The sequence below is a fragment of the Pteropus vampyrus genome, unplaced genomic scaffold (assembly GCF_000151845.1).
Source record: "Pteropus vampyrus isolate Shadow unplaced genomic scaffold, Pvam_2.0 Scaffold2, whole genome shotgun sequence".
Taxonomy (NCBI): Eukaryota; Metazoa; Chordata; class Mammalia; order Chiroptera; family Pteropodidae; genus Pteropus; species Pteropus vampyrus.
The window spans coordinates 28,144,584-28,171,423 of NW_011888783.1; the positions used below are offsets into that span (position 1 = coordinate 28,144,584).

General features: G+C 35.9%; 1 protein-coding gene across 1 annotated transcript in view; it reads right to left on the reverse strand.

Moving 5' to 3' along the window:
* PKP4 (plakophilin 4) overlaps positions 1 to 26,840 on the reverse strand; it is a 245,270-nt gene that overhangs the window by 43,265 nt on the left and 175,165 nt on the right. Inside the window, exons 5-11 of the mRNA XM_023528486.1 lie at positions 24,936 to 25,061; positions 24,628 to 24,818; positions 21,320 to 21,872; positions 16,039 to 16,227; positions 14,173 to 14,389; positions 7,605 to 7,737; positions 6,329 to 6,542 (exon numbers count right to left, since the gene is read on the reverse strand). Coding sequence (XP_023384254.1) covers positions 6,329 to 6,542; positions 7,605 to 7,737; positions 14,173 to 14,389; positions 16,039 to 16,227; positions 21,320 to 21,872; positions 24,628 to 24,818; positions 24,936 to 25,061 — 1,623 coding nt within the window. The remainder of the gene's footprint in view (positions 1 to 6,328; positions 6,543 to 7,604; positions 7,738 to 14,172; positions 14,390 to 16,038; positions 16,228 to 21,319; positions 21,873 to 24,627; positions 24,819 to 24,935; positions 25,062 to 26,840) is intronic.

Consider the following 26,840-nt stretch of genomic DNA (forward strand, 5'->3'; position numbering starts at 1 on the left):
TTTGCATTTCAACATATCCTTCTTTACTCTAGGTAATTTTCCAACTTCATGGATAGGCTGGAGAGGATTAATAACATAATGCAGTACCCTGGAAAGGTATTTCTACTGAAAATAAATCAGTGTACAACTCAGAAATACTGACTGAGATTGCCCCTGAGGGATATAAAGGACGGTTCTGTCATTAGGAGGGGTTCGTATAGGCTAGTAGGTCATAGGATGGGAAATCCTTCTGAGAGAATCACTTTGATGCAGAGGTGGCAGAGAGGGCAGTGACCAGGCCACCCGGTTGTTCTTCAGGTTACTTCGGCCTCTGACATAGCAACAGGTCATTCACACTATTACAGAGATTTACTGAGACACAGTCACCGAAGTTATATGTTCCACAGATGACTTTTACGCATTCTAGGAATGTGCTTATTCATTTGTAACTGCACTAAATCTTCCACCTAGTTATTTGGTACCAGCACAGGAAGCTCAGAGACAAAACTGCCTCCAGTCCTAAGCCATGGGAAATCAGACAGACCAAGAATCTGCAAAGTAATTGAGAGATGTGAACTGGGGTCTCTCGGGCATCTTCTTTTTAGATTTTCATTATATGCCCTCATCTTTCTTGCCAATACCATCTGGCTGTCTGGTCTACCAAGGGAGGGCGTTCTTATGCAACTGCTCTTGTGCTGACAAGTACTACTCTGACCGACGGCTGACCACTTGAGTTCTGCAGGGGCCCTCTGAGTCAGCCCACACACAACACTGAAGGTCATATTCCACTTAGAGGCTGCATCCTTTCATTCTCAGACTATAAATCTTGAACTATTCACAAGACTATAAAATCACATTCCACATATTTTCTAAGTTACCTACAGCTTAGAAAACTGATTATAGCTGATCACTAGTTTGATGTGACTGTGCTAGCGGCCAAGTTAAAAAATACTTCTCTATATTCCCAGGTGAAATTCAAAGAATAAAGGCGATAGCGTGAAACTTTTTTCTCTTTTCCCTTCTGTATCCTGTAATGATATGTAATGACACATAACAGTCCAAAAGGCTAAATGCATATCCCCTAAGCTCCAGTTCTTTCTAGAACATCCTGTTGTCTGCTGAACTTTAGCTTGGCCCACCTACCCTTCCTTAGTACATGACTATCATTTTATTATTAATTTATTTTCTAATTAGAAATATGGAGCTAATGATCAGGAAGGGAATATGCCTAATTTCATGTTCTGCACAGTATCTGAAATCCATTGCTGGCATTCAAAAAATTTTAAATAAATGCATGGAAATAGTTTACTTAGCCATATGGATCAATAATCACTTCCTAGATTGGAAGAATTGTCATTTAAACAAAGTCTATTATTATTTAAGAACAAAGGCCACTTTTTGGTATTTGACACCAGAGTTAGTGGAGGTGATAGAGGCGTGATAGTTTGGGGATATCTGGTGTATTAAAAGGTAGGTCTCCAGATTCTGTGCCGTATCTTCAATTTCTCTAGTTTTTTTTTTTTTTTTTAAAGATGCTTTTAGGATGCTCAAAATCTCAAAACCCATATTTCCCAGCTTAGAAACACTAATTTAATTATCTTGAACAAATGAGTTCAATAAAAGCAAATGAGTTCTTTTCTAGTGACAAGATATTTCTATCCATAATTTGTGGCCTAGCAGACATTCATTTTATAATGCAACTGGGGAAAACCATACTTCATCCGACTTTCAAGTTTAAGCACAAAAAAGGCAAAAAGTACCTCTGTAATAACAATAACAATAATAATAATAACCCTCGCTCTAGGCACCCACATATATTAGCAACCACAAAAAAAAATTCATTAGGTTTCAATCTGGAAAATGTTTGACACAATTAAGAAAACACAAGAATCATGTTGCATTAGAGAACTATTTTAATTAACAATGACAGCCAAACTGTCTTGGGAAAATACACTTGGCGAAAAACATTTTTTCTTTTCTCCCCTGCATAAAAATGTGGCCAAAAATGCAGGCCCAGGGCAGTTATTAAATTTAAAGCAAAGGTGAGGCATCTTTTAAAAAGAACAGCTAACATTTCTTCATTTAAGTACATTAAAACTGCCAAACTGAAACAAAGAGGACTGGAAGAAAGGCTTTGGAATAATAACGAGGTAGAATTACTCAGTATTAAGAATAATAGAACACCTAGTTTCAGTGGGATACTAGTTTCTTCAAATAATGCAATATTTTGGACATATCACCTCATTGCGCTTTATTCCTTCATGATCCCAAGTTGACTATAATTTCCATGGAAGAACTCTTAGGCTATACTTACAAAGGCCAAGCACTGTGTAAGGTTGGGCCATGGTAATATGAGGACAACACTGGCAAAACAGTGACATTTGGAAGGATGTTTTATGTTCAAAGGGGACTGGATAGAGATGAGCACCTTACAGGGAATGCTGGGTGATGTGGTCACATAGTGCTCTGCTGCCCATGTTGGAGCAGATACACTTTAATGAGGATGGTTCAATGGGGACACACTTTCCATTTTAGGAGAGAGCCGGGAGGCTGGACTTAGAGCTAACAAGTCTCTCGTAGGGCTATTTCTCGGCAAAATGAGCTCCAGAGGGCTCATCTTCCTTGCCTTCTCAAGTATTCTTAATGTTTTCTTGTTGCTTTAGGAATTACCCTGCTCCTCAGCCTTAACTCCATGAAGTAATGAGCTCCCTGTCTCTGTGAGTTCAAGCACATGATGAGTGATAACTGTGTGGAAGCTGTACGTGGGATCCGTGCATTGGAAGGCTGATTGGGTAAAATGAGTTTTGAGGTCTCCTCCAATCCTGTGATTCTATGAATTAAAGACAGATTATGATTATTTGACTTGAAGAGTTAATGAAGAGCTCAAGGAACTTTTGATGTCATGCTTTAAAACATCAGAGATTAGTTACTCTTAAAATATTACTGAATATCAGTTAAGATTGGTACCATTACATTTTGGAACTGAGAAATGTGAATTAACTTTACTGTCTTCATAAATCGTAGCAAATATATGTATGCATACAATACACATACACATGTAACTACTCTAGATTTATATTACAATGTGGTAGTTTCATATTAGCTAGATAATGTTTATATACAAATCAAACTTGGCTGACATTTAGCCTTTTGGAACTGGAAATTCACTTCTAAAGTCCTCTGCCCTCTGGTCCAGCTCCTTTACATGGAACAACTGAATGTTTATATACTGACCATGCCCAGTCCAAAGTAAAGAAAACTTTGGAAGAGAACATTTTATAAGCAAACAGTTCATATATCAGAATAAATTATTATGGGTAAAAGTGTATAGTTACAAAACAATTCTTAATTTCTCCTACCTTGCAAGTATGGCCAAAAAATACTTCCTAAAGCCTAAAAGCTATTGGTACCTATTTCCAAAAAAGAAATATGAGGTTGTTGCTAGTTTTACACTGGAAGTATTTCCCAGTCTATTGGGGAGATAGCTCTTTTGGAATTACGAACACTAATATCCTCCTTTCAAGGCCAGGGTCCATGTCTTAAAACATCGTGTTCTCAGCAACCAGAACTGTAGCCATGCAGATATGATAAAATATAGAGGAAAACATCTAAATTAGCACTCACATCCAGCACAGGTAAATTAGTACATAAAAGCCCTAAGAAGTGAAGTCTGGCTCTACTTCAAATAAATCTGACTTATTCTCAAATGAAAAATACCACACCAAACTTTCATGTTCTTTTCTTCCTGTTTAACACTAAATCTTACAAATTCTTTGAGCTCAGCTCAGAAAAGTCACTGTAACAGATTCTCTCAAAGAAAAAACCCTCAGAAACAAAACTCTAGCAAAGACTTATTCCTCTCATGAGAAATTATGACAAAAGAAGAGAAAAAAGCAGTGTATTAAGAATGTAAGAACCAAATCACGATTAATCTGTCTAGTTAATCCAAAGAGAACCAATCTGAGTATGAAGTAATGTTTCTAACATCATGTGGTCCCCGGATCACTGCTGATCTCTCAGGGAGTTTACATGCATCACTCTGCAGCCTTGTTGGCTGCACAGGTGTGTTACTAGGAGAAGATACTTGGACATTACACGGTAAGTTCAAAGTGATGGGAAAGAAACATCAAACAGGGAAAGAAAGCACTTGCTGACTGCAATAATACTGTCTCCTCTATGCCTTCCATTGGGTAACTTTTTGGGCATTATTGCAGTGATTGTGTTGACTCCTAGGATGGCTGTATCTATATTCTTAATTCGATTTAGCTTGTTCTAATTTTCATTTTATACATGCACACATACATATGTATGTACATATAAATAATTTACTTTTTGGTGTGAGAGGGTGAGATGCCTCAAAAGTGTTTTAGAGAGAGTACATAATAATAAATCAATATGGGATTTAGATGTGCCAAAGCATTCATATTCAAACCTACATTAAGGTGTGCAGTCCAATCCAGAGTTTATAATTATAAAGCATTTTCTATTTTGAGTATATAGGTTTCATACCTTATTTGGAATGCAAGGTACTGTATTTTGAACATTAATATTTTACAAGAAAGTTGATTCCCTTAAATATTAGATTCATGATGGTTTGCTACATTCCCAAGTGTTACTGAATTATATCTGACAGAACCTACAGCTCTGCTTTCATAATGGAAACCAGTGGGGAATGGGATTAATTTTGAAAAAAGTGGTGTTAAAAATTTTCAATTAAATATTTCAAGCATGAAAAATAGCATAGCAATTATAAAACAAATACCCAGGTATCCATCATCCAGCTTTGTTAAATATTAATATTTTGTCTTTTTTGTTTCAGATTTCTTTCTTTTTAAAGAAACAGAGTTGGATTATATCCCCAAATGCCATGTTCTCCACCCCTGCCCCCAGGCCTGGGGTAACCACTCTCCTGAATCTATTATCATTACAATGAAAAAATTTAACTGTTTTGCATGTGCATATATCAAAAACATAATTTACAGCTGTAACCTGCACATTTAAAAACTTTATACAAATAGTAGCATCTTGCACTTATTCTGGAAATGCTTCTAAAAAATTTACCTATCGCTCTGATTAGCCCTTATTTTAACCTTTTATATGCTTTCATTGTTTAAAGGTACTGCCAGTTATTTAATCATATTCCTATCAGTGAATACTCAGTATTTTCCCCTAATTCTCCATTATAAATAATGCTGTCATTTATTTGCCCTCAGGTAGAATCGTTCTTTCATCTTGACCTCAAGCACTTTACAATACCCACCCAATGGTATTGTAATATCCAGTCTCTTAAGACAATGCTTCATTCTATTCCTCCTGGTCTGTCATTCTCCACACTGGACCACATGCCCTGACCGTGAATTATTTCTCTAATTGTTCTTTCTTCTCCACCACCACCCCTTCTTTCTATTATTGATACAATACAGTTCCAGCTGTTATCTTTAGACTACTGACATTCTCGTAGGCCTCCGAGATGCTAGGCTTGTCTCTTTCCAATCAATCCTCCACCTTGCTGCCTGCTGGGAGAATACATTTAAAAGTCCAAACTGGCCATGCTATGCCCTAGCATCACTCTCACTGCATATGGGACACACATTTTTCATAGCAGTTCCCCAAACCAGGACTGCACTTCTCTCTGGCAGGTTTTCGTTCAGCATTCTCTTCCTGCTGGTACCTCTGACCCTATATCCATCCCATGCTGGCTCTGAGCACCCCTGCTTATGACTGGAAATATTCCTGTTTATCCAGCCAATGCCTCCTCATCCTTTAGGACAACTTTGGTTTCACATTATCCAGGGAACTTCCCTACCCATTCTCTGTGCTCCCAATGCAACCTCTAATGAGTCCTGGCACTCGCCACTTTTCACAGACATCCGCAGAACCACTTGTGTTCCCCCGAGTCTGAGTGCTACTTGAGGGCAGGGGCTGAGTTTTATTCATCTTTATATCCGGGGACCTAGGAAAGCATCTGAGATACTAAAAGGCATTCAGACACTAGCTGAGCTGAAGTGGAAGACAGCTAATCCATTAAGTATATTTTATTTTCACAATAAAGGAAAGCCAGTCTTCTTAAAATAAGTAGATTTACTATGGAATACATAATAAAAAATGACATAGTCAGCCCTCTATGAATAAGATATCTGTTAGCCACCACTTATGCATCAATACATATAACTGCTACTAGTAGCACCGCAAGTGTCTTCTGAATCACTAGATTAAATCACAGAGTTGTGACCACTATATCATCATCACCTACCCAGAACCTCCAACTCCTTCACAATGCACCATACAAGAGCATAGTCGAGACTGTTTTCAACATTTCCTCCAGAACAAGATCACATTCTATACCTACCTGTAACAAGCTCCCTTACTTCCGCATCAACAGATTTTCTCAACAGTCGCAACAAGGCAGGTATCCCACCAACATTCTTCATTGCTATTTTATTTTCATCAGTGGACTTGCCAAAAACAAGGTTTCGGAGGGCACCACAAGCATTCTTCTGAACTTCCAAAACTCTGTGGTCCAAAAGATCAACCAGATGCTTGATTCCCCCTAACCTACATACCTAGAATGAAAAATATTAGGTACCAGGCATAAGTGACAGGTGATGTATCAGAGATCAAACAAAAGTCCGCAATGGAAAGATGATGGGAAACGGACAACTCCAGATAATCGCAAAAGGTTCTTTTGTATTCTAAATAGCATATCTTTTGAAAATGTTAAGGAATATTCTCCAAGATGAAACTCTCTTCCCTGGTTCACAGCTTAAAAAAGGGAAGGGAGACTGAGGTGGATAATGGCATGTGCAGGTAGCACAGTCCTACCCCAAGCCCCTGAACACACGCATTGATGTGCTTTCACTTCCAAGCACAAAGAAGACACAAACACAACAAAGCTATGTGCAGGGACAGAGATAACACAGGAAGGAATTTCTGACTGAAGCTATTTGGTTTTTAGAATTGTCTCTCTAGGCTACTCTCCCTAAATTTTCTTCCATTTGTCGATTTATTGGTATATCACATGGATATTTCTAGGCTTTATTTATCGCATCCACCTTTAGATCTATAACTGGTATGTTGTTTTGCACGTTACGTCGATGAGAGACACAAGTTCTACATGACATCGCAGTGGGAAAAAAAGGCCTAAAACATTGAAAGAAATAATCTGTATGCCAAAAAACTTTAAAATGTGAAATAAAATATTCATATATGTTCAGTACTAGTAACGGTTACAAATCCTCTGTAACTTTACTAAATTGTATGCTGGTACCAATCTTGTCCAGAATCTCATAAAATACATGAGTTCACTAGTTTCATACGTGTCATAATTTTTACCTAATAGATTTTTGAAAAATACTTAAAAAATGCAGGTTAAATCAATTTTAGCTTCGTGTTTTATAAGCAACCATATAAGTGGACATGATATGAAAATGCTAAAAACACTCCAAGAAATATACTCATCCTAGTTTTTCCTGGGAAATACTGAACTACATAGTTCAGTAAAAGAGTATTTGGTATCAAAATATTTTTCTAAAAGGGCATCTGGTAATTTCTTAAGCACGCAAGCATGCAACTGCTAAATGGAAAGGCACTGCCTCTCCCTAGGCCCCTGGGCACTGGTCTTGTACCTCCATCTTCACTTTGTTGTCACCGAAGCACAGGTGCTGCAGGTAGGCTGCTGCGTTTGCCTGAACTGAGGGGAACTGGTGCTGCAACATGTGAATGACTTCAGGCAACTCGGGATCACGCCAGGCAAACTCCCTACAGGAGAAAAACACGGCTTCAAAAAGAAAGGCCCACGTTTTAACAATATAATGAATGAAACATTTGGCACAAGACATAAGCTCAGCTGAGACCAAAATCAGAAGTTACAGAAATCCTAAAATACATATATATGTAAATAATTTTTTCTCCCTGACGAACATATGCAGAGGCCCAGATGCTTATGATCTTAAAGAAATCATGATGCACAGGAAGAGATTCAAGAGAACAAAGGACATTCTTAATAACTTTTTCATCCTTGTTTTCTCCCTCTTGATTCTAATTTTATATCTTTCAGGTAAACAAATGCACTTTAGCTAGATGAGATGTCATGCTTGAAGAGAGAGAAAGAAGGGCTAGTGCGACTAAACAGATCTAGTGTTAGCCTAGAAATAACAAATATTGTGGGCCCGATGGTTTTTAAGAAACTTAATATTTATAACTGCTCTTGATTATAAGACAGAAACATAGAAAATTATAAAAAAGAAAAATTATTTTATCAGTAATCCTATGTACGAAAAAACCCCCTACTGTTGACATTTCCTGCTCGCCTTTTTTCTATATATGTATGCAAATAGTCACATGTGCACATATAGAATTTTTTTCAAAGACCTGATTACTATTAAATGGCACTTAATATTTTACCAGTACCTATTCTGTGTCAGGTACTATCCTAGGCATTCTATGTATATTAATTCATTTATTCTCATAGCAGTCTTATAGATTTGGAGGTTGAGACAGAAAGGCTAAGCAACTTGCCTAAAGCCACATGGCAAGCCAATAGCAGAGCGACATCTGAACTCAGGCAATCTGCCTTCAGTCTGTGGCCTCTGCACTATCCCATTACTTGCATAATAAATATACAATCATATTAAGCATACATACTTTTTATAGTTTGCTTTTTCAGGTACTACCACATTGTCAGAATTTTCCTCTGTTTGGAATCCTTGTTAAATGTGAACTTGTGCTTGTATCATATGAAGATCAGCTTCTTACAAATGGTTCACAAAGCAATGAATTTGTAGACTTTGATTACAGGATAAAGTTAACTGTTGTTTCAAAAATGGGTTAATACTGAATAAACTTAAGAATAAAAAACCCTTTAAATTAACAACCCAATTATATTTCTATTGCCCAGTTTTTAAAGGCTCAGAGTCTCTCTTGGTCTGGGAAAGCTCCATGCATTAACTTGCTTGTCCACTACAAAGGGGCAGGTCATTCCATACCTGCACACATGCAGACATATCACCGATTCAAATAAATATTTAACGAATCCTTACTATGCTGCAGGTACCATGGTCAGTGCTACAGATACAAACATTGAATTAGATGTGGTTTTATGGACAGGGTCTTGAATGCCAAACTAAAAAGTTTAGTCTTAATACTAATAAGAGTTATTTATTGAGTTTCTCTGCGTCAAGCATCGTGTCAATAGCTTTATATGCATTATCTCAATTATCTTGACTGTTGCCCCATGAGGCAGGCACTATTAAATAACATTAGATATAGACAAGGAACCTGGAATTAGTAATTAAGCGGTGGAGGTTAGTGAAGCCCAGGTGGTCTATATATTGTCCCCACATAAGAAACAGAAAGCTAATGGAGATTTTGAAGCAGAAGAGTGAGAGAATGTGACATGGTCGCATTTATCAGAAAGATAATTTCAGTGGTCTAGTAGAGAATGTACTAGAATCAGAAAAGACTGGTGGTGAGAAGACTATCCACTACTCACACATTTGCTCAAGACAAAATAGATCCATCCTTGATTTTTCTCTTTCCTTTACCTTTCTTATCCAACCTATCGGCAAGCTCTGTTGACTATCTCCAACATATTTAACATAAACCAAATCCATCTATTCTCTCCATCTTATCGGGACCACTCTAGTAACCTCCTACATGCTCTCTCTGCTTCAAATACCACCCTCTTCTGTGATCCACTCTGCACAGCAGCCAGATGATATTCTGAAAACTCAAGTCAATGGAGATTTCTGGCTTGAGGGATACATTGGATGACTATGTCATTAATAGACATTAAGAATACCTCAAATGCCAGAGGCAGGATAACACAGCAGAAAAATCACAGACTTTAGAGTTAGATTGCCTGTGTTGAAGTCCCAGGTCCTTCATTTACTATGTGATTTTGAAAACCAGTTAATTATTTGGAGCTTCAGTTTTCCCATCTGTAAAACAGGAACAATAAAACTATCATTTTTACCTTCTAAGTCTGGCTGTGATAATTGTGATGATGCATATTAAAATATTTTATATACTTCAAATTATTATACAGATGTTTTATTAATGTTTGTCATCCCTGAAAAATGAACTATTATATATAAGGGCATTCTCTGCAATAGGTGTCCCTCCATGCACTGAAACTATTTTACTGTGTTAACTATTTCTGATGAAAATATGTCTAAAGTCCATTATGTAAATCTATGCTGTATTTAACAGAGTGCAAGGAGTGTGATTTACTCTTTGCTGATGACTCATAATCATTACAAATAAAAATTTTTGTTTCTTTAAATGGCACAGGGGTGGTCAAGATTTTCTGGCATCCCTGGGTCAGACAACACAAAGGGTAGGCTCTAGCTGGAGTAGGGCAGTTAGGCTTGGTTGGCATCAACTTTAACTTTGATTTTCAGCAGACATTTACCCTGGAAAGACTGCTATCAATTCAATGCCTGCCAGGATTTGCTTCATTAAAACCTAAGTCTAGACTTTTGTTTTCATCCATGATTGAATAACAAGTACTGGATTTTGCCCTTTTACCATAAACAACTATAAAAGCAGACTAAATGAATGAGGTAACTGTTGTTCTGTTCCTGAACAAGAAGTAACAGAAAAATGTAATCTTCGAGAGAAGGGAATTACCCTATGACCTCCATATTCACCTGGCTTTCTGCCTGAGGGAACTTTTTGGATCATGGCACAGGAAGCGAGCATATGCAGTAGAACAATGATGGGCTCAGCAGTCTGAGGGGGAGACTGGAGGACTGGAGTGGAGGGAGTTCTGTAGAGGAGATTCTATAAGTCTGTGGGAGGATTATTCACAAGTTCTTAGTTGAGTGTTGGGCTATGAACGTATAGGGCACTTGTATAGGTCTGGCGAAGAGTGGCTGCTGCTGGACTGAGAGCTGAGCATGTACTCACTTTGGCAGCACATATACTAAAATTGAGAACTGAGCATATGCCAGAGGATGCTAGACTTCCATCCCAGTGAAAGAGCAGACCTTATTGAGCATCTCAGCATTTAGTCTCCAAAAAGGCCATGTTTAGGAGGAAGAACCTTGCCACAGGGTAAAGGCCACGTGCTGGGAGTAAAATAAATCTGAAATAGATGCATCCTAACAAAGAACAAAACCAATCTCCAAGGAATCAAAAACACCTGTTACTAATTTAGTTAGCTGACACAACAAAACTCAGTACCCTTAAATAGGAGACAGCATAATCCAGAGACCCTATAATGTATGATCCACACAGTTCACATACAATTTAAAACTGCTAAGAATAAGATGAAACAAAAATGTGACTAACAAAGATATAAACACATGCACGCACACATACACATACACACACAATGGAGAGACGTAGAGAAAACCCAAATATTAGAATTATTAGAGAAGACTTAGAAAAATGTATATAAAGAGTGAATAAGTGTAGAATATTATGAGAGACGTGGAGACTATATTTAAAAAAAAAAAAAAAAAGAACCAAATTGAAGTATCTGAAATAGAAAAATTCACTGGCTGAGCTTAACAGATTGGAGAATATAGAAGAAAGAAGAGTAAATTTTAAGACAGATCAATAAAAAATATCCAATCTGAAGAACATAGAGAAAAAAGATTAAAAAACATGAACAGAGCTTCAGTAACCTGTGAGATAATGTCAAGTTATTCCAGATAAAGTGGACAGTGAGTTTGGGTTAGGAAAAAAAAATTTAAATAAGTAATGGTTGAAAATGTCCCGATTTTGGTAAAAATCATCAACCAACATTTAAAGAATCTCTATGAAACCCAAGCAGGTTAAATGTAAAGAAAACTATATCTAGGCCTATCGGACTAAACTGCTGAAAGTCAGATAAAGTTAAAAATCTAAAAAGCAGCCAGAGAGAAGACATATTGCATACTGAGAATAATGATACAGATGTCTGATTTCTCATCAGAAACAATGGTGACAGGAAGACAGTAAATGACATAAAGTACTGAGAAGAAAAAAAAAAATCCATACCTATCAATTCTGAACTTATATCTAGTAAAAATATCCTTTAAAATAAGTGAAAATAAAAACATTTTCAGATAAATTAAAACTGAGTGAATTTGTTGCCAGCAGATAGCAACATGAAAAAGGCTAAAGGAAGTTTATAGGTTGAAGGGAAATGAGTCAAAATGGAAACTCGAATTTATAGGAAGAAGAGAGCTATAAATGGTAAATATGTAGGTGAATATAAAGATCATCTCTTTTTTCTTCTTTCTTTAATATAAAGGTGAAGGAGATGGTAAATGAATTACTCTATAGAACATCACAGATTAGCCTTGCTCAAATGGAGCACCATAAATACTGTCATTCTTTAAGTCACTATCACTTTCTACAGGAAGTAATTTGTTTCTTTTAAATGTATCATTTGTACTATTAATAAATTTTTCTAGACAACTATTAAAAAAACTCATACATTTCTTTTTTTATGGAAAACATGAATAACTTCTTCAGTCTTACAGGAATTTTTTTCAGGCTAATTATAATGTAGCATTCATTAATGATAAAGTAGGTTTTGAAGTACATAAAAATATTAAAGTTGCTATTTTCAAACTTAAAATTAAATAATCATTGTCATGAGCTTTTTATTTTGGTTTTAATATTCAGACTTCATATTCACCTGGATTCCAGTTTCAGCTAGAATAAATACATCTATTATTGTAAGATAATCATTTATTCATCTTACAAAATGCACTATCATTTACATAATCAGTTTTATGCATTAGACTATGAAATGATCATACTATATGAATAGCTGACATATATTATCATATAGGAAATCCTTGTTTATAGTGAATCAACTCAGATCAACTCACATCAACTTCACGTCAAAACTGAAGTCTTCAGAAACACATTAAACTCAAAGCACTAAACACATTTCACTGCCTTTCTGGGTAGTTATCCGTTTCTCTGCAGGTTTAGCTATGGTATGGTCTAAATTACCTATAATTCAAAGCCCTTTTCAGAATTTCTGCACGTATTTGGGTGCTCTAGGCTTTTGTCATTTCAAAGATCTTAAAAAACAAAATCATGTAAAAATATTTCTGACTTCTTATTTTGGAGGTGCTATTACACAAATTATTTTACAAAATCCTTAAAAATGACCAAAAAAAAAAGGTAGCAAGCAGGAAAAGCAGAACCAAATGTATGTATAAACCATAAAGAATTGTAGGCAAAAGAGTGAAAAGGTGGAGTGGTTTTTACAAGAGCAGTTGGCTTTCCATTCAACTTGAAAGTACCGTTAGTTATTTTGTTTTAATGACCAAAACCTCACTCATGCTTTTAATTCGTATTCATTACAAGTTGGTAGATTGCTAAAAATGAATTGATAATTATAACAATTTTCCAATGAAACAACTATTTGTGGGTGAAGAATGAATGAAATCTTGTTAACATATGCCTCAAAATAACACTAAAGCTGCTTAAAATTCAGCAACAATTATACTCCTACGGAAATTAAAGTTCTCTTTTAGTTTCTAAATATCTTTATTTATTTCCTAAATATTTTAAGTGGCTTTCATTAAAGATGAGGTCAGTTTTTAAAAATCAATCAAGTATGAAATGACTCATACTTACTTATCTTAATAAAATGTTTTCTACATGACTAAATAAAATTAAAAGGAGGAAATGTTTATTATTTGCCAAATATATGTTGCTTATGAGATATGTGAATTTCCTGTAAATGATTTTCTCCTAAATAGTAGAAAGCTTTTTGAAGGACCTAGTTAATAAAAGCACAAAATAGCATTGATTAATATAATTCAAAATGTACACGGTGCTGGTCTTTCCCTATTTAAAACAACCACATGCATTTTCTGAAGTCTCATCTAAGAAGTCAGTCAGGATAAAGGAAAAGGGGTAAAATGGTGCTTTAAAATCTTTTGTGTAATTCAGACCAAGAGGTTATCCCAAGTAGTTGCCCTGGTGAAGTATTTTAATGATAAATACTGCAGATATTCACACAGACCCTTGCACCCTCTAACTTATTATTAAAGCATTGAAATGACTTCTTTAAAATGAAATTAACCTCAATGACCTACAGTGCTGGAATACAACTGGAAATCTTAGAGATAAGGAGTTACTGATATTATAATAAACTTGGCAACTTGAAAAAATGTCCATGAAGGAACTGGTTGACTCTGTGATATGGTAGCATTCTGGGGACCCATAACTAGTACTTGCCTGGGGTCTTTCTGAATGCTGTCTATTGATGGGGATCTTGTGGTGCCATCATCAGCCGGTGCTACGTGCTGAAGTCTGTTATAATTGCACTCTTGCATTCGGTATTGTATTGGCCTGTAGGGCTCCGCATAGGTAGCTGTGGTGTTCAGAGCATAATTATTTCTTTGGTATGTAAGGGTACTTCGTTGGCTAGACGTCCTTTGCAGATTTCCAACACCTACCAGACAACCAATGTTTTAATAAAAGTTAGTATGCTTTCCATGAAGTGATACTTTTCAAAGTCAAAATATTTTTAATGTTAAGAAGAATTATAGTTTTTAACAATTTTAGAATCTGTTTACTTTTAGATTTTACCAATCTAGCTCATTAGTGCTAAAAAAAAAGCACTTCAGTTTTTAATATACACTAACAACATTTATATCATATTAGCAGGAAAGAGCAAAAATCAAACTATAAATCTGCTTACATAACAGTTCTTAATGTTTATTAAGATTCAGTAACAAAACTGCATGACGAACATACGAAAATAATTAAACTAGTCTTAGAAATGACAACATTTTATAATCTCATTTCAGCAATAAAGAACAAGATATTTAATCTAATTTGTAAAACACTGAAACTATCGAACTTTGAACACTTAATGTATACAGGTTACTTATTTTGGTATATGTTTTATTTACGGATCTGTGGATTTCGATAACACCAGAAAATTTACTTCACAAGAAAGAAGACTGATATATCAAATTCATCTATAGCTACGCCCCTAAATTACTGCATGACGCTATGTATAAAAGTACTGTGTATACTGTATTTAACATCTTTCCTAATTCTGACAGTAGGTATCCCTCCAATGATTGTATCATAATCCTCTTGCAATTAAAAGGTTTTAACAGCATTATTTCTTAATCCTATTAATAAAATTCCTCAATATACAGAACCTAACAAGTGAAATATTTCTGTACTAACATTCTATCAAAAATTGATACATTCTACTAGAAGAAAAATCCCAGTGGACCAAACTCTCAGTTTTGGCAAAGAACCAATTCAAATACAGTCTTCTTCCTCCTAGTGTGTTCTGGGAAATGTGACTCCTAGAGCTGTTCCTTTAGGGGGTTATCACTATTACCTGGAGTTTATTTGTGGGCATGTTAATAAATCCTTAAAAAAAATAGGGGCCTCTTGAGACTCCATGAATCAGACCAGCAGCACAACCTGGCAGCTTATGTGGCCATGAGCTACAGCTTTTATTCTATCAGCCACTATGGTGTGGCATATACGTGAGGATGGGGGTGTGCAAGGGTGTGATGTACCAGTTCTCAATTTTTATAAATGCTTTTATTGCAATCTGTCCCAGATTCAGTCCATCATAAAGATATTTATTTCACATTATATACTTAAGCATTCAGAGGAAATACAATATTTAAAAAAGAGTAACACCAAATACATACTTGGGCTACTTATTTATGCTAAGTCAAAAATAGCCAAGGAACTTATATAGGGATTTTCTCTAAATACACATTCCAGGTGACAAAAATGACAAAGAAATATTCTAACAAAGGCTTTTCTTTCTATATCTAATATCCTTCTAACCCAAAGGCAGATTTATAGTTCTATAAATTTATTTTTGAATTAACAGTATAATCACTATATTCAACGATCAGATTAAACTAAGGTAAAAATATATCACCTATGAACATGTATGAAATGAAGTTCTGCTTTATTGTTTGCTCATTTGCTGTTACAGCTGCTTTTCTGACAACCAAAGGGACAACGTGACTCCATTCTAACCAGGAACTGATCCCAATGAAATACTTCTACTCGTGGCCCACGAAATTGGGAAACCAGCTAAACAGAGCTGATGCTCACCTGAGCCTGTGCGATACAATGCTGTCTGTGATCCTTGGAGCTCCACAGTTCCATGGTTTGGGCTGCGGTACACTGGGCTGTAATAGGTCCTCCCCTCATATATGGGAGTGATGTGCAAGTCTGGAGACACAGTTGAACGAAGGTCTTGCCCAAGCTGGCTGTGTTGACTAGCATAGGAACTCCGCAAGCCTAGGGGAAGGAAAATTACATCATTAAGAAACTGAGAAAATTGTGGTGAGATTAAAAGTCCTAATGATAATCTCAACCAAGAGGACCAAATGTTAAGTCTAAACACCAAACCTAGTGAGTTTTACAAAGGAAGAATGCTGGATATGAAAAGGACACCATATACATTTTTAGAATAAAACTTTCTCTTGGCAGCAAAAGTAAATTTTCTAAGAAAAAATAATAAGAAATTATTAAATGATTTGATACTCTGAATTCATTCCCTCAACTGTAAGCTGTTTTATCATGGTAACCAAACAGAGAATGTCTTCTTTCACCAAATGATTTTCATTGTTAAAAACATATACACACAGTGGTTCATGCCAATCTCTTTTCTTGCCCTGCAGAACTGCCTTGCCCTAACAAGTAGATAGTCAGCTCTCTGGGGACAAGGTCCACCATGTCCCGCAACTCTTTAAATTCTAACACCAAAGACAACACCCACATAATAGTGAAGGGCTAATGTTCAAGAATTGTTTTGAAATATGTCTCTCAATTAATTTACCCATAATTTTTATAGGAAAACATGAAATTGTATGCTACAAAATTTGAAATGTAATCAGTGAACTAACAACATTTATTAAGTATATTATTATTTTACTATTAATATCACTGTGTTTTTCCTTTTTCTTTAAAAAAATTGTTTTTATAGGAACCCACATACCAGATTGTTTACCTTCTTTCTAGTGTGAAGGAAAAGTATAAAGTTAGTACATGAATATTAAATCATTTGAAAAATTCTTTCATTCAAATTGCTAATAACTAATGTTTACACATGAGACTTGTGATGGAAAAGTAGATTTCAAACCCAAACATTTTATTTTCTTAATAAAAGTGAATTAGTACATTCTATACTATGACACGCAGAAGTTTGTGATTTGTTATCACTGGTAAGTAAAATCTGTCACTTGGAAAGAATATCAACTATAGTTACATTCCAAATATGAGCAAGAGAAAGCACAAACACATCTGAAGTTAGTCGGCATATATTTGCTTTTAAAGAGATTGCAAATCATTAACACAGTAACTAATTACAAAAAGAGAGCATCATTCACATTCTATTAGCTCAGTTAATCATATCACAACTAAAGGCAAATGGGCCTGAGTGTGAGTGATACTTACATGTTGCTTAGTGAGGGGTAACAAGACAGTTAATATATAAAACTTCTAAAATGAATGAATATTATCTACCCTGGACAGAAAAGTGACATGCAAAGAAACTAAATGCACCCATGTGGGTTTTAGCTGCACCCATGTGGCTCCCCACTTGCTAAATAAAGATCATAAGTTTAAACAATCTTATAATTGGGAGATTATTCAGCCAAACCTTCTCATTTGAAAACCAAGGAAACCAAGAGCCCAAAAGAAAATGTGACTCATCCCCATCAGAGGTACTGTCTGGTAGGGCTGAGGGGAAACCCCAGGTCAATGTTCTGTCAATGCACACTCAGCACTGGACATGGCTCTCCCTCAAGTCAATGAGAAGTGGTGTGAGAAACCTTGAACTCGACAGAGCCCTCGGAAAACAAAATTAAAGGCAAGGTTAGCCCATCAGGGGTCCATGGAAGCCATTATAATTCTAAAGATCATATTATGATTGTTAGTCTACAGTTCTCATTTGAGAATTTCAGCTTTTTATTATGCACTAGCAGATTTCTCATTCTTCTTAGCAGACTATAAACTCTATTTCATGGAGTCCATGAGTATATTGAACAAAATAGTGTAGACATTGTTTTTGTTAATGGTGACAGAAAGCAGGCAGGTAAATGTGGCTAGTCCTTAGTAATCTTACCAATACAAGGTGTTATGTCAACAATCAGTAGGACCACAAACACTCTTGATTCACTGTGAGACTCTCAACATCGCTCACACTTGGCAAAAGGCAAGCTGAGCACTGGTGGTGGTCTCACCATCCCATGATGATGTGAAATAAGAACAAAGCATTCTGTACCATTATTAGATTGTTATATTCTCACAGTGAAAGACTTGGCTGGCTTCTTACCTGGAATCCATACAAAATGAAAACTTTTGTAAGCATTTACTGTAATTTCATGGGAAAGGTAACAAAGTGAGCTTACTTAGAACTACGAAAAGTATCCAGGAAATATTCACTTGTTATAGGACTACTAGTGAGTTGAAATTACCATATGTCACAGACTACAATGGGAAATAAAACACAGAATTATAGTGAGTGAAGCACTTTGTGATATTAGAAATCTTTGTAAGTAACGTTAACAGTGACTGTTACTATTTTTGTTTACCTGCTCATGCATGAAAAAAAAACCCATAAACACTTAAAAATTTACAGAATTACATAGCCTCTATAGATTAAGTTAAAGTTTATGTGTAGAAAGCCCACTATAATTTAGTATTTTTTTAAACTGGAAGACAAGTAATTACATTCTATAATTATTAGAAATAATTTTTCCACAAGTATTTCCACAGATTAACTTTTAATAACCTTATTACTCCCTCCAAATAAAACACTGATCTTCTACATTAATATTTATCTAACCAATAGTTTCTATTTGCAATTCCACAAATATCTATAAGTTTATCTATTACAATGATATGTTCTCTGTGATTTAAAACCTTTATATTTAAGACACTGGAAATAAACATAAATTTATCTTCCAAATATAGATTCTTTGTATTCTCCAGACTTTTCTTGACATGCTATGATTAGGCTGAAGTGAAAATTTTAGAGCAGATATATTTTTTTGTTGTAGGAAGTTAATTTATACACGCATTGTATCATTTAAATTATGATTAGCAAATATCCGAGTGTCTGAATCTATTATAAGATATTGCTTCAAACTTATAAATTAGGTTATTAATCTTTTGAAATCAAGAATCATAGCAAAAAAAAATGATATTGCTTTCTGAAATAAGAATCGAAAAAGGAAATTCACAAAATAGAATCCACATTCAGAACAAGTGGGCAGGCAGATGAGAAACATTTTTAAGGAAATCCTTTGCTTTTTCTGAGGATTGTAGTATTCTAGGAAAAAAAAATCTAGGATAGGCTGGGTATAATTCCTCCCCGCTCCCCCTGAAACATAAAGTCTAATTTCACTTGTATTGTCGAAGAAGCAGACTTTTTAAACCAAAGGAGCTCATCCATCTCGGGGATAACATGAAGACAGTGTTTACGTGCTCACTTCTTTTCCTGAATTTCCACTTCACTCTTCACAAATTACTGCACAGCTATACATACACAGGGAAGAATACAGAAATCTTCAGAACTATTTTTCTTTTAAGATTTCCTTGGGACACAGAATTTCACAAATGATTCCTAACGCACTTTGCTGCATACTTTTCAGAGGCATGCCAGACAGTATCTAAGCCAAGTATACTCCTATGATGGTTGAATGAAAAAGAGGTGGTTTCTCCACTAGGAATTTCTTTGAGCTCAAAATCAAGTTCCACATTAATTCTTCATGTAAAATTATTCGATTAGAAAATCTCAAAAAGGCTTTAGTTTTCCCAGAGGCCATAAGGATATTAATTTTGCTACACAAAAAATATTTAAAAAATTCTGTGAATAAAAAATACCAAAACCAAAGTCAAAATGCAAATTACAAAATGGAAAAATACTTGGTAAGTATATTACAAGGGGCTAATTTATTTCAAATATAAAAAGCTTTAACAAATTATAAAAATAGACAAAAGACCTGAACTTGTGGTTTGCAGAAAAGAAATAAAATGGCTGAAAATGTATGAAATCTTCAACCTCCTTCATAACTCAGCAAAGGTCATTTAAAACAATGAGGTACAGCTTTTTATCTACCATATTGGCAAAGATGAAACACTGTCAATATGTAGTGCTAGTTAAGGTGTAGTAAAAACAGGAACACCCAAACTATTGGTGGAAATATAAATCTGTGCCACCTTCCTGGAGGGCAATTTGACAGTATTTAAGAATAAATACGCACATATTTTGATGCAGCAATTCTATTTTAAGAAATGGATCCCGTAGTTATCTCAGTATATAGGCATAAAAATGCATAAATATATGGCAACATTGTCTGTAACAGCTAAAAATAAAAACCTAAATGTCCATTAAAAGGGAAGTGACTAAAGAAATTATAATAGATCTATAAAAATTAGGTCTTAGGAATTTACTGAGAAGGATGTGAAGCTCTCGGATTTATTAAAAAATAAAAACACAAAATATATATTATAGAATTCAATCAGCATTAAAGAAAACACAATGGGTGAACATATGTATATAATATACACTTATACATGTAAACAAACATTCTGGAAGATACATAAACTGGTGAATGGGACTGGGTGAGGGTAAAGAGGAGCTTGAGGCTTTCACGTCTCATTTCATATTTTCTTGAATAGTTTTAATTTTTTTTTTTACCACTGTGTATGTTATTCTAAAAATATAATTTTAAACACTGGTTAAAGATCAATTTCATTTTAATAAAAAGAACAATGTCTATACATTATGTAGGAAACCCTCCATGAAAACAGCCTGAAGAGAATGGCTGTAAAATCAAGGACCTGGTTGATGTCTTTCTGATTTAATTTGAGTGGCGTTTGAAGGCAGTTCATCAGTTTTGTGCATTTCCCACTCGGATGCTAAAATACAGCAGTTGATGAGAAAAATCCATATTATAGTCTAAACTATTGAAGCATTTAGAAAAATTAAATATTTAAACAGACTTCTGATATCATCTACATAACTTATGGATTTGAGGAGGCGTAGCTGGTGAAAAATCTTTCATTAAAGAAAAAAAAAAAAACAAAACCGCAACCAACAAACAGCTTAGAATTCCAATTCTTCTAAAATGCAAAAAAGTACCTTTTATACCTAACAATGTGAAGGGGAAAAATGTAATCATTGCAAAGGAGTTCTGATGATATAAATGTATGTAATTTCATGCATTAAGAATTACAGACCCTGAAAGATAAGTAAGCCTGAAGTATGCAGTATAAATTTTGAAATAAACATGAGTTTTTTCCACATTTTGCTTTGTTCAAGAACGGCTGCAATGACGAGTTCCTCACTGGGCTTTATGGAGTGCTGTCCCCTTGTACTCACCTGTCAGGCTGTCTGGTCGAGGTGGAACCATCCTCTCATATATTTCATACTGCTGCTGTCCAAATTGTTCCATGTCGTGAACAGTCCTTTGCAGTGAGGGACCCAGATGCTGTGGTACGGCGGTCATCCCTGAGCGTTTGGGGGACGACGACCCCACCTGGCCTTGGGATGGGGAAGCTACTCGAGTCTGTGCATCTGTCAGAGTCAGTGGGGACCCCACTCTGGCAGAAGTTTGGTACTGAGGGGTTGGTCCGTTGGGATTGGCAGTCTGCCGGGAAGTGACTGACCCAATCCGACGTACAGCTGCTGGGGAGGCGGGTCTCTGTGCAGAGTACGGAGATGCTGCCCGCTGAACAGGTAATGTGGTGGAGGAATATGCACTGGGGTTCAGTGGTCGGGAGTCGGTCACTGACGGAGAGCCAAATCCAGTACCCAGAGAAGTTCTCAGTGACCCCCTTGAAGGAGACACGCCTGTGCTGATAACATAAGAAGGAGACTGTGCTCTAGATGGAACTGAACTAACTCTTCTCATGGCCCGATTGGCTACTGATGGCTGATGAAAGGGGGGAAAAAAGAGAATGGGTTTATCCAGGGTTTTGTGTCCATTGTCATTACAGAAAAAAAATGCACATAGCCTGCTATAACGTGATTATTTTAGGCATATAAGATTCTTTTTCTTGTTATGCTTTAGAGTTGGATCTTAATATTTCCTTATTGTGTTTTTCTTATTCTACATCTTTTTTGGTAGCTTAATCTCTACCTCTCCCCTTTTGGAATACTCAAATCAACCAGCAAGAGAGACCTGAAGACAGTTAACATTAACATTCCTTTTTCTTTTGTCTGTACATTTTCTACCCCCTTGCCTGTGCATTTTTCACAGTACATAAAATGTTATATTGCAAGTGTGAAGTGTCACTGGAGCAATGTACGTATTTTGTTCCCTGTGAGTCAAAGTTTGGCCAAGGTAATGTATTTCTGTAAAACAAAAACAATCTTTTTTTAATACATCAAGCTAATGTAGCTAGAGGACTATCTATAATTGTTTAGTCTTTCTGGATTGGCCCCATTAACCAAAGGAATGTGTTCATTATGGAATAAATGAATATTTGGATAGGGCCTGAGGTCCAATGCTCTCCTCTGTGAATTTACTCTCAAAGGACAGCTTGTTTGCACAGGTGCTAATAGCCAAATATGCCTCTTCTTTTAGCTCTAGTGTGGATTCTAGTGATTTCAGCCATTTATTTCCACCTCCTTTGAACTATGCGATCTTATCTTTAGCTGGCGGATTTTAAATCGATACAAATAGAAGTATCCCCAAAACTGTTCCCACAGGAGAAATGCCAATCTCTGCTGGGTCCTTAGCCTAGTCAGCAGGAAAAGACCAGAATGAGAAATGAAGAACATTTCTGCCATGGATGGTCCTTGTATGAATCTATAGACTCCTGCAAACACTGGGTCTCCGATCCCTTTCTTGATACAATACAGCAACGAAGAATGGTGGTTGAACTGGGGCAGTGGCTTGAGGAGAACAGGCATGGGAAACACTAGGGTACTGGGTTACGAGCCCAGGGCCAGGCTGCTCTGAATCTCCTTAGTGGCTGCTGGAACACAGTTGCCATCAACCCCCTTTCACTTTTAGTTAGGGCAATAAGAGAAGAAAAAGGGATAAGATGAATGCTTTATACACTACTAGATGTCGTAAGAGGAAGCATACTTAGTCTTCAGGAGTCACAAGCTACTGGGCTGGCTGAAACACCTGCTCTGAGACCTCATGTGTGTTCAAACTCAACAATTTTAGAAAGGCAATAGTGACAAAGAGGAGAAGATAGGAGGAGGAAAGAGAATTGTAAATAAACAAAAAGGCAAGAAAGGGAGTTTAAAAACGAGTAGACAGTAGGAAAAGTAAAGTCTGGCTTGGGATTTACTAATAATGATAAAATCAGAAAATCTGACATATGAGCTCTTTACTACCAAAATGGATGATACTTGGCCCAAATAGCTAGAAAATGTGTTCCCAGAGTACATGCAAATTAAGTTTTAGAGGCTGTCCCCCACCCCATTGCAACTCAATTCTTCAGCTCTAGGAACAAAATCGACTTACCGTAAGTTAAAAAAAAAAAAAGAAAAAAATAAAAGGAGGGAGGGGTAATGGCCACTTTCAGGGGAATAAAAAAGGCAATTTCTGTAGCTAAGATAATGATTATTCAAAAGTGTGACTTTGGACCTGCTGACACAGAAATTCACCTAAGCTGATGAACTCCTGCAAGCACTTACACTAAAATTTCTCAAACTGTTCCATCAAAGCATTCCTAACACCAAAGGAGTGAATGTATAATCTAAGGACTGGGGTTGCACCTTGAAGTAGCTTTGCTATAGGCACCAGATTTCCTGTTTTAGCTTAAAAACTGATGTACTATATTTGTGTTTGTTTACATATAGAAATGTTTCTCATTACTTAAAAAGTTCCCCTAAATAGTATTGTGTTTCTCCTTTGGCACTGGGAACCCTGGCCCACCATGGTGGTAACTTCAGGGCTTCCTGCATGGCATTATAAGATTAGTGTTCACCTAACTTCTTTGACCATTTTGCCATTTCTCAGCTCTAAAGAAATCACTGGGATACTTGGACAGATAGTTATCCTCACTGATTACTTCTGGAATATGCTGGTAGAATGATGTGAATAAAGTGGCAATGACTGAGGAGCTAAATTTTATAAATATATGTACAATTATTATTTTTTGACTCGTTAGAAAACTCTAACTTAACAGAATTGTTATGGTTCTATACTATGACTTTCTATAGGAATGAATTTCTATAGGAAAGAAATGTATTTTCAGGGAACCATTCCAATGATGAAGGCAAAACCTTTGGTTAGACTAGGCCAGTCCTGTTTTCTGCAGGTGTGGGAATAGTGCTCTGCCCTCTGGGACTCTACAGCATATTTTGGCTCTAGTAAACGTAGGAAATCATAACCCCTCAGGGACTACAACATTCCACCCAGGGCTCTCACACTCCCCTGGACTCCTCCTCTCATGCCAAACTTGTTGCTTTTCAGTGAATTCTTCTTCTGTCTGAACTTCATCAGAATTCATTAATAGGAGCTAACTATAAGAAATGAACATTTTTAGGTTTCATGTCTAAACGTTTCTTAACATCATAGACTTGCATAGTGTAAAATGATTTTCCTATTATATCCATTCTATAAATTCAAAATCGTATGCATTAGTTTTACTTTTAAAAGAACATGTATAACAGATATTCAGTTAGGAGGGTATTTCTTTACAAGGATCTTGATGTGTTTGGTTTACCTGAACCAATGTTTGTCCTTCAGCTCTTGAATTCCTCACCAAATGGTTATTAGTTGATCCTATGAATGAATGCTGTGGTCTATTATCTGCCTTACTCAAGTTTAGGCTGTTGTGGAAACTTCCTGCTTCCTGGTATCCACTGTCGGAATAGGAATTCATTTGCGTTGAACTTCTTGAGTTACCCAATGATCCTGTAGGAATGAAACCGGCAGGAAAATATCTTTACTTTACACTTCTCGTGCTCATTATCAAAAATAAAATATTAAAAGCAAATCTAGTACTTAAAAGATAATACAACAGACCCTCACTTTCATGGAGAGATGTCTGTTCTGGTGAATAGAGGGTGCCTTGCTCTGGCTCTGTCCTGATGAGATAGTTGTTGGGATGGACAGTGTCAGAAACTCTAGGTTTGTTTACACCGGTATTTGGCACATCTGTAAGAAGATTAAGTTTGGTCAGCCTCTAAGGATAGTATTACAAAAAAATTGCTAAAAAAAAAAAAAAGTTTCAGATATTTACCAGTTAACATGTTATAATCTATATATTAATATAAGACTGTTTTCATCTATCATTTTGACTCTTTTCTGTAAGAAAGTGTTCCATATACTCAGTTTATTAATATATTTTGCTAAATTTCATGTTGTTCATCATGATTATTCACATCTCAGGTGACTTCTTCCAAGAAGATTAACAGACTCTGAGTGAGAATGGTGGCCATGTATTTAAAAAGATCTTCTACACTTCAGACTTTTGAAATGAAAATTTGCATGGTGTTCATATTATCGAGGAAGATGACGAAACTTCTGAAGGAAGGTCTAACTTTTCATGCCATATTAATTTCTATCTAAAATCAGTGGAATTCTGTAGTTTTCAGAGTTGTCAATAAAGGAAACTTTAATTTCTTATCCATTTGTTTTTTAATTTTCAGTCTTTCTTTCTACATGAACACAGACAAATCTAACCTGATCATTGATTCTTCTAGCCAAATCTCTCTCCCATTATCTTGTATTGTCAAACGTACCACTTTGCATCTTGAACTTAAAGACAAAACAATTTATCTTCTTTTCTCCTATTCCAACTTGTTTTTTTATGCTGTAAATTTAAGTGATATAGATTATACTGCTTTTTCCCAATTTCATTCAAATATGTCTTCTTTTCTCTAGTGTCCTCAAAATATATTTGCCCATGTTCTGATTATCTTCAAAAGTCTTTCTTCAAATTTATCCCTTAGGTTGCTAACAAACATTTTTTTCAGAAATGCTGCTTCATTCTCTCTTCAAAGATTTAAATTAAGTCTATATCACATTCTGAGTTCAACACTTAAGCCTAATAGGATTTCAGTGTCTTCATTTATTTTTCCTTTCTGACTTTTTTCCTTTAATTATTTAAGGCCTTACTATACGTTAGGCCTTAGAAATATAGCTATGAGAAAAGACAGTGTGTGTGTGTGTGTGTGTGTGTGTGTGTGTGTGTGTGTGTAGAGAGAGATTAAGAGGGAGAGAGAATATGAATGAACAACACTATCTGGGGGAAAGGAGCTTAGGAAAAATTTCATAAAGGAAGTAAGATCTAAGCAGTATCCACTTATCACAGGAGGCCAGCTTATCCATTCTTTATAGCACTTTTAATTCTCTCTCCCCAGTAGAATATAAGCTCAATGCAGGCAGGGACTTCTTTCTGGTTTGTTTACAGTAGCTCCTCAGTGTCTAGGACACGTGCATAGCACTCAGTAGGTGTCCAGTAAAAATTTGTTGGACAAATTCCCATTAAGAATGGCAGCTTCTCTTTATTGAGTACTGATTTATACCTGGCATTGTGCTGTGGGTTTACTTTACTGTGTTCAATAAAGTCTGTCCACGTGAAGGGAAGTAAAACTTTTAGCTAGTGCTGATCAAGCTAGTTTGGAAACTGAATACAAGGTTTATGAGAGAACTGGGAAATCCCACTACATTTTAACTTGATGTCAAATTCAATCCAAGGTTTTGTTTCCTAGCCTCCAGAAAGATTTGCTAACATTCTTAATATAGGTTTTTAACAACCTGTCTCCTGATTTACCATTTGACAATATACCTGTAGGCGGCAGAAGTCTATGACAATTCTGAATTCCTAAGTCTGAAATTTCAGTAAAGATTACAGATGTTCTATGGTTTCCCTGTACATGCTGAGACATGATTTAGGTCTCTATCAAACTGATCATACTGGAGAGTAATCTG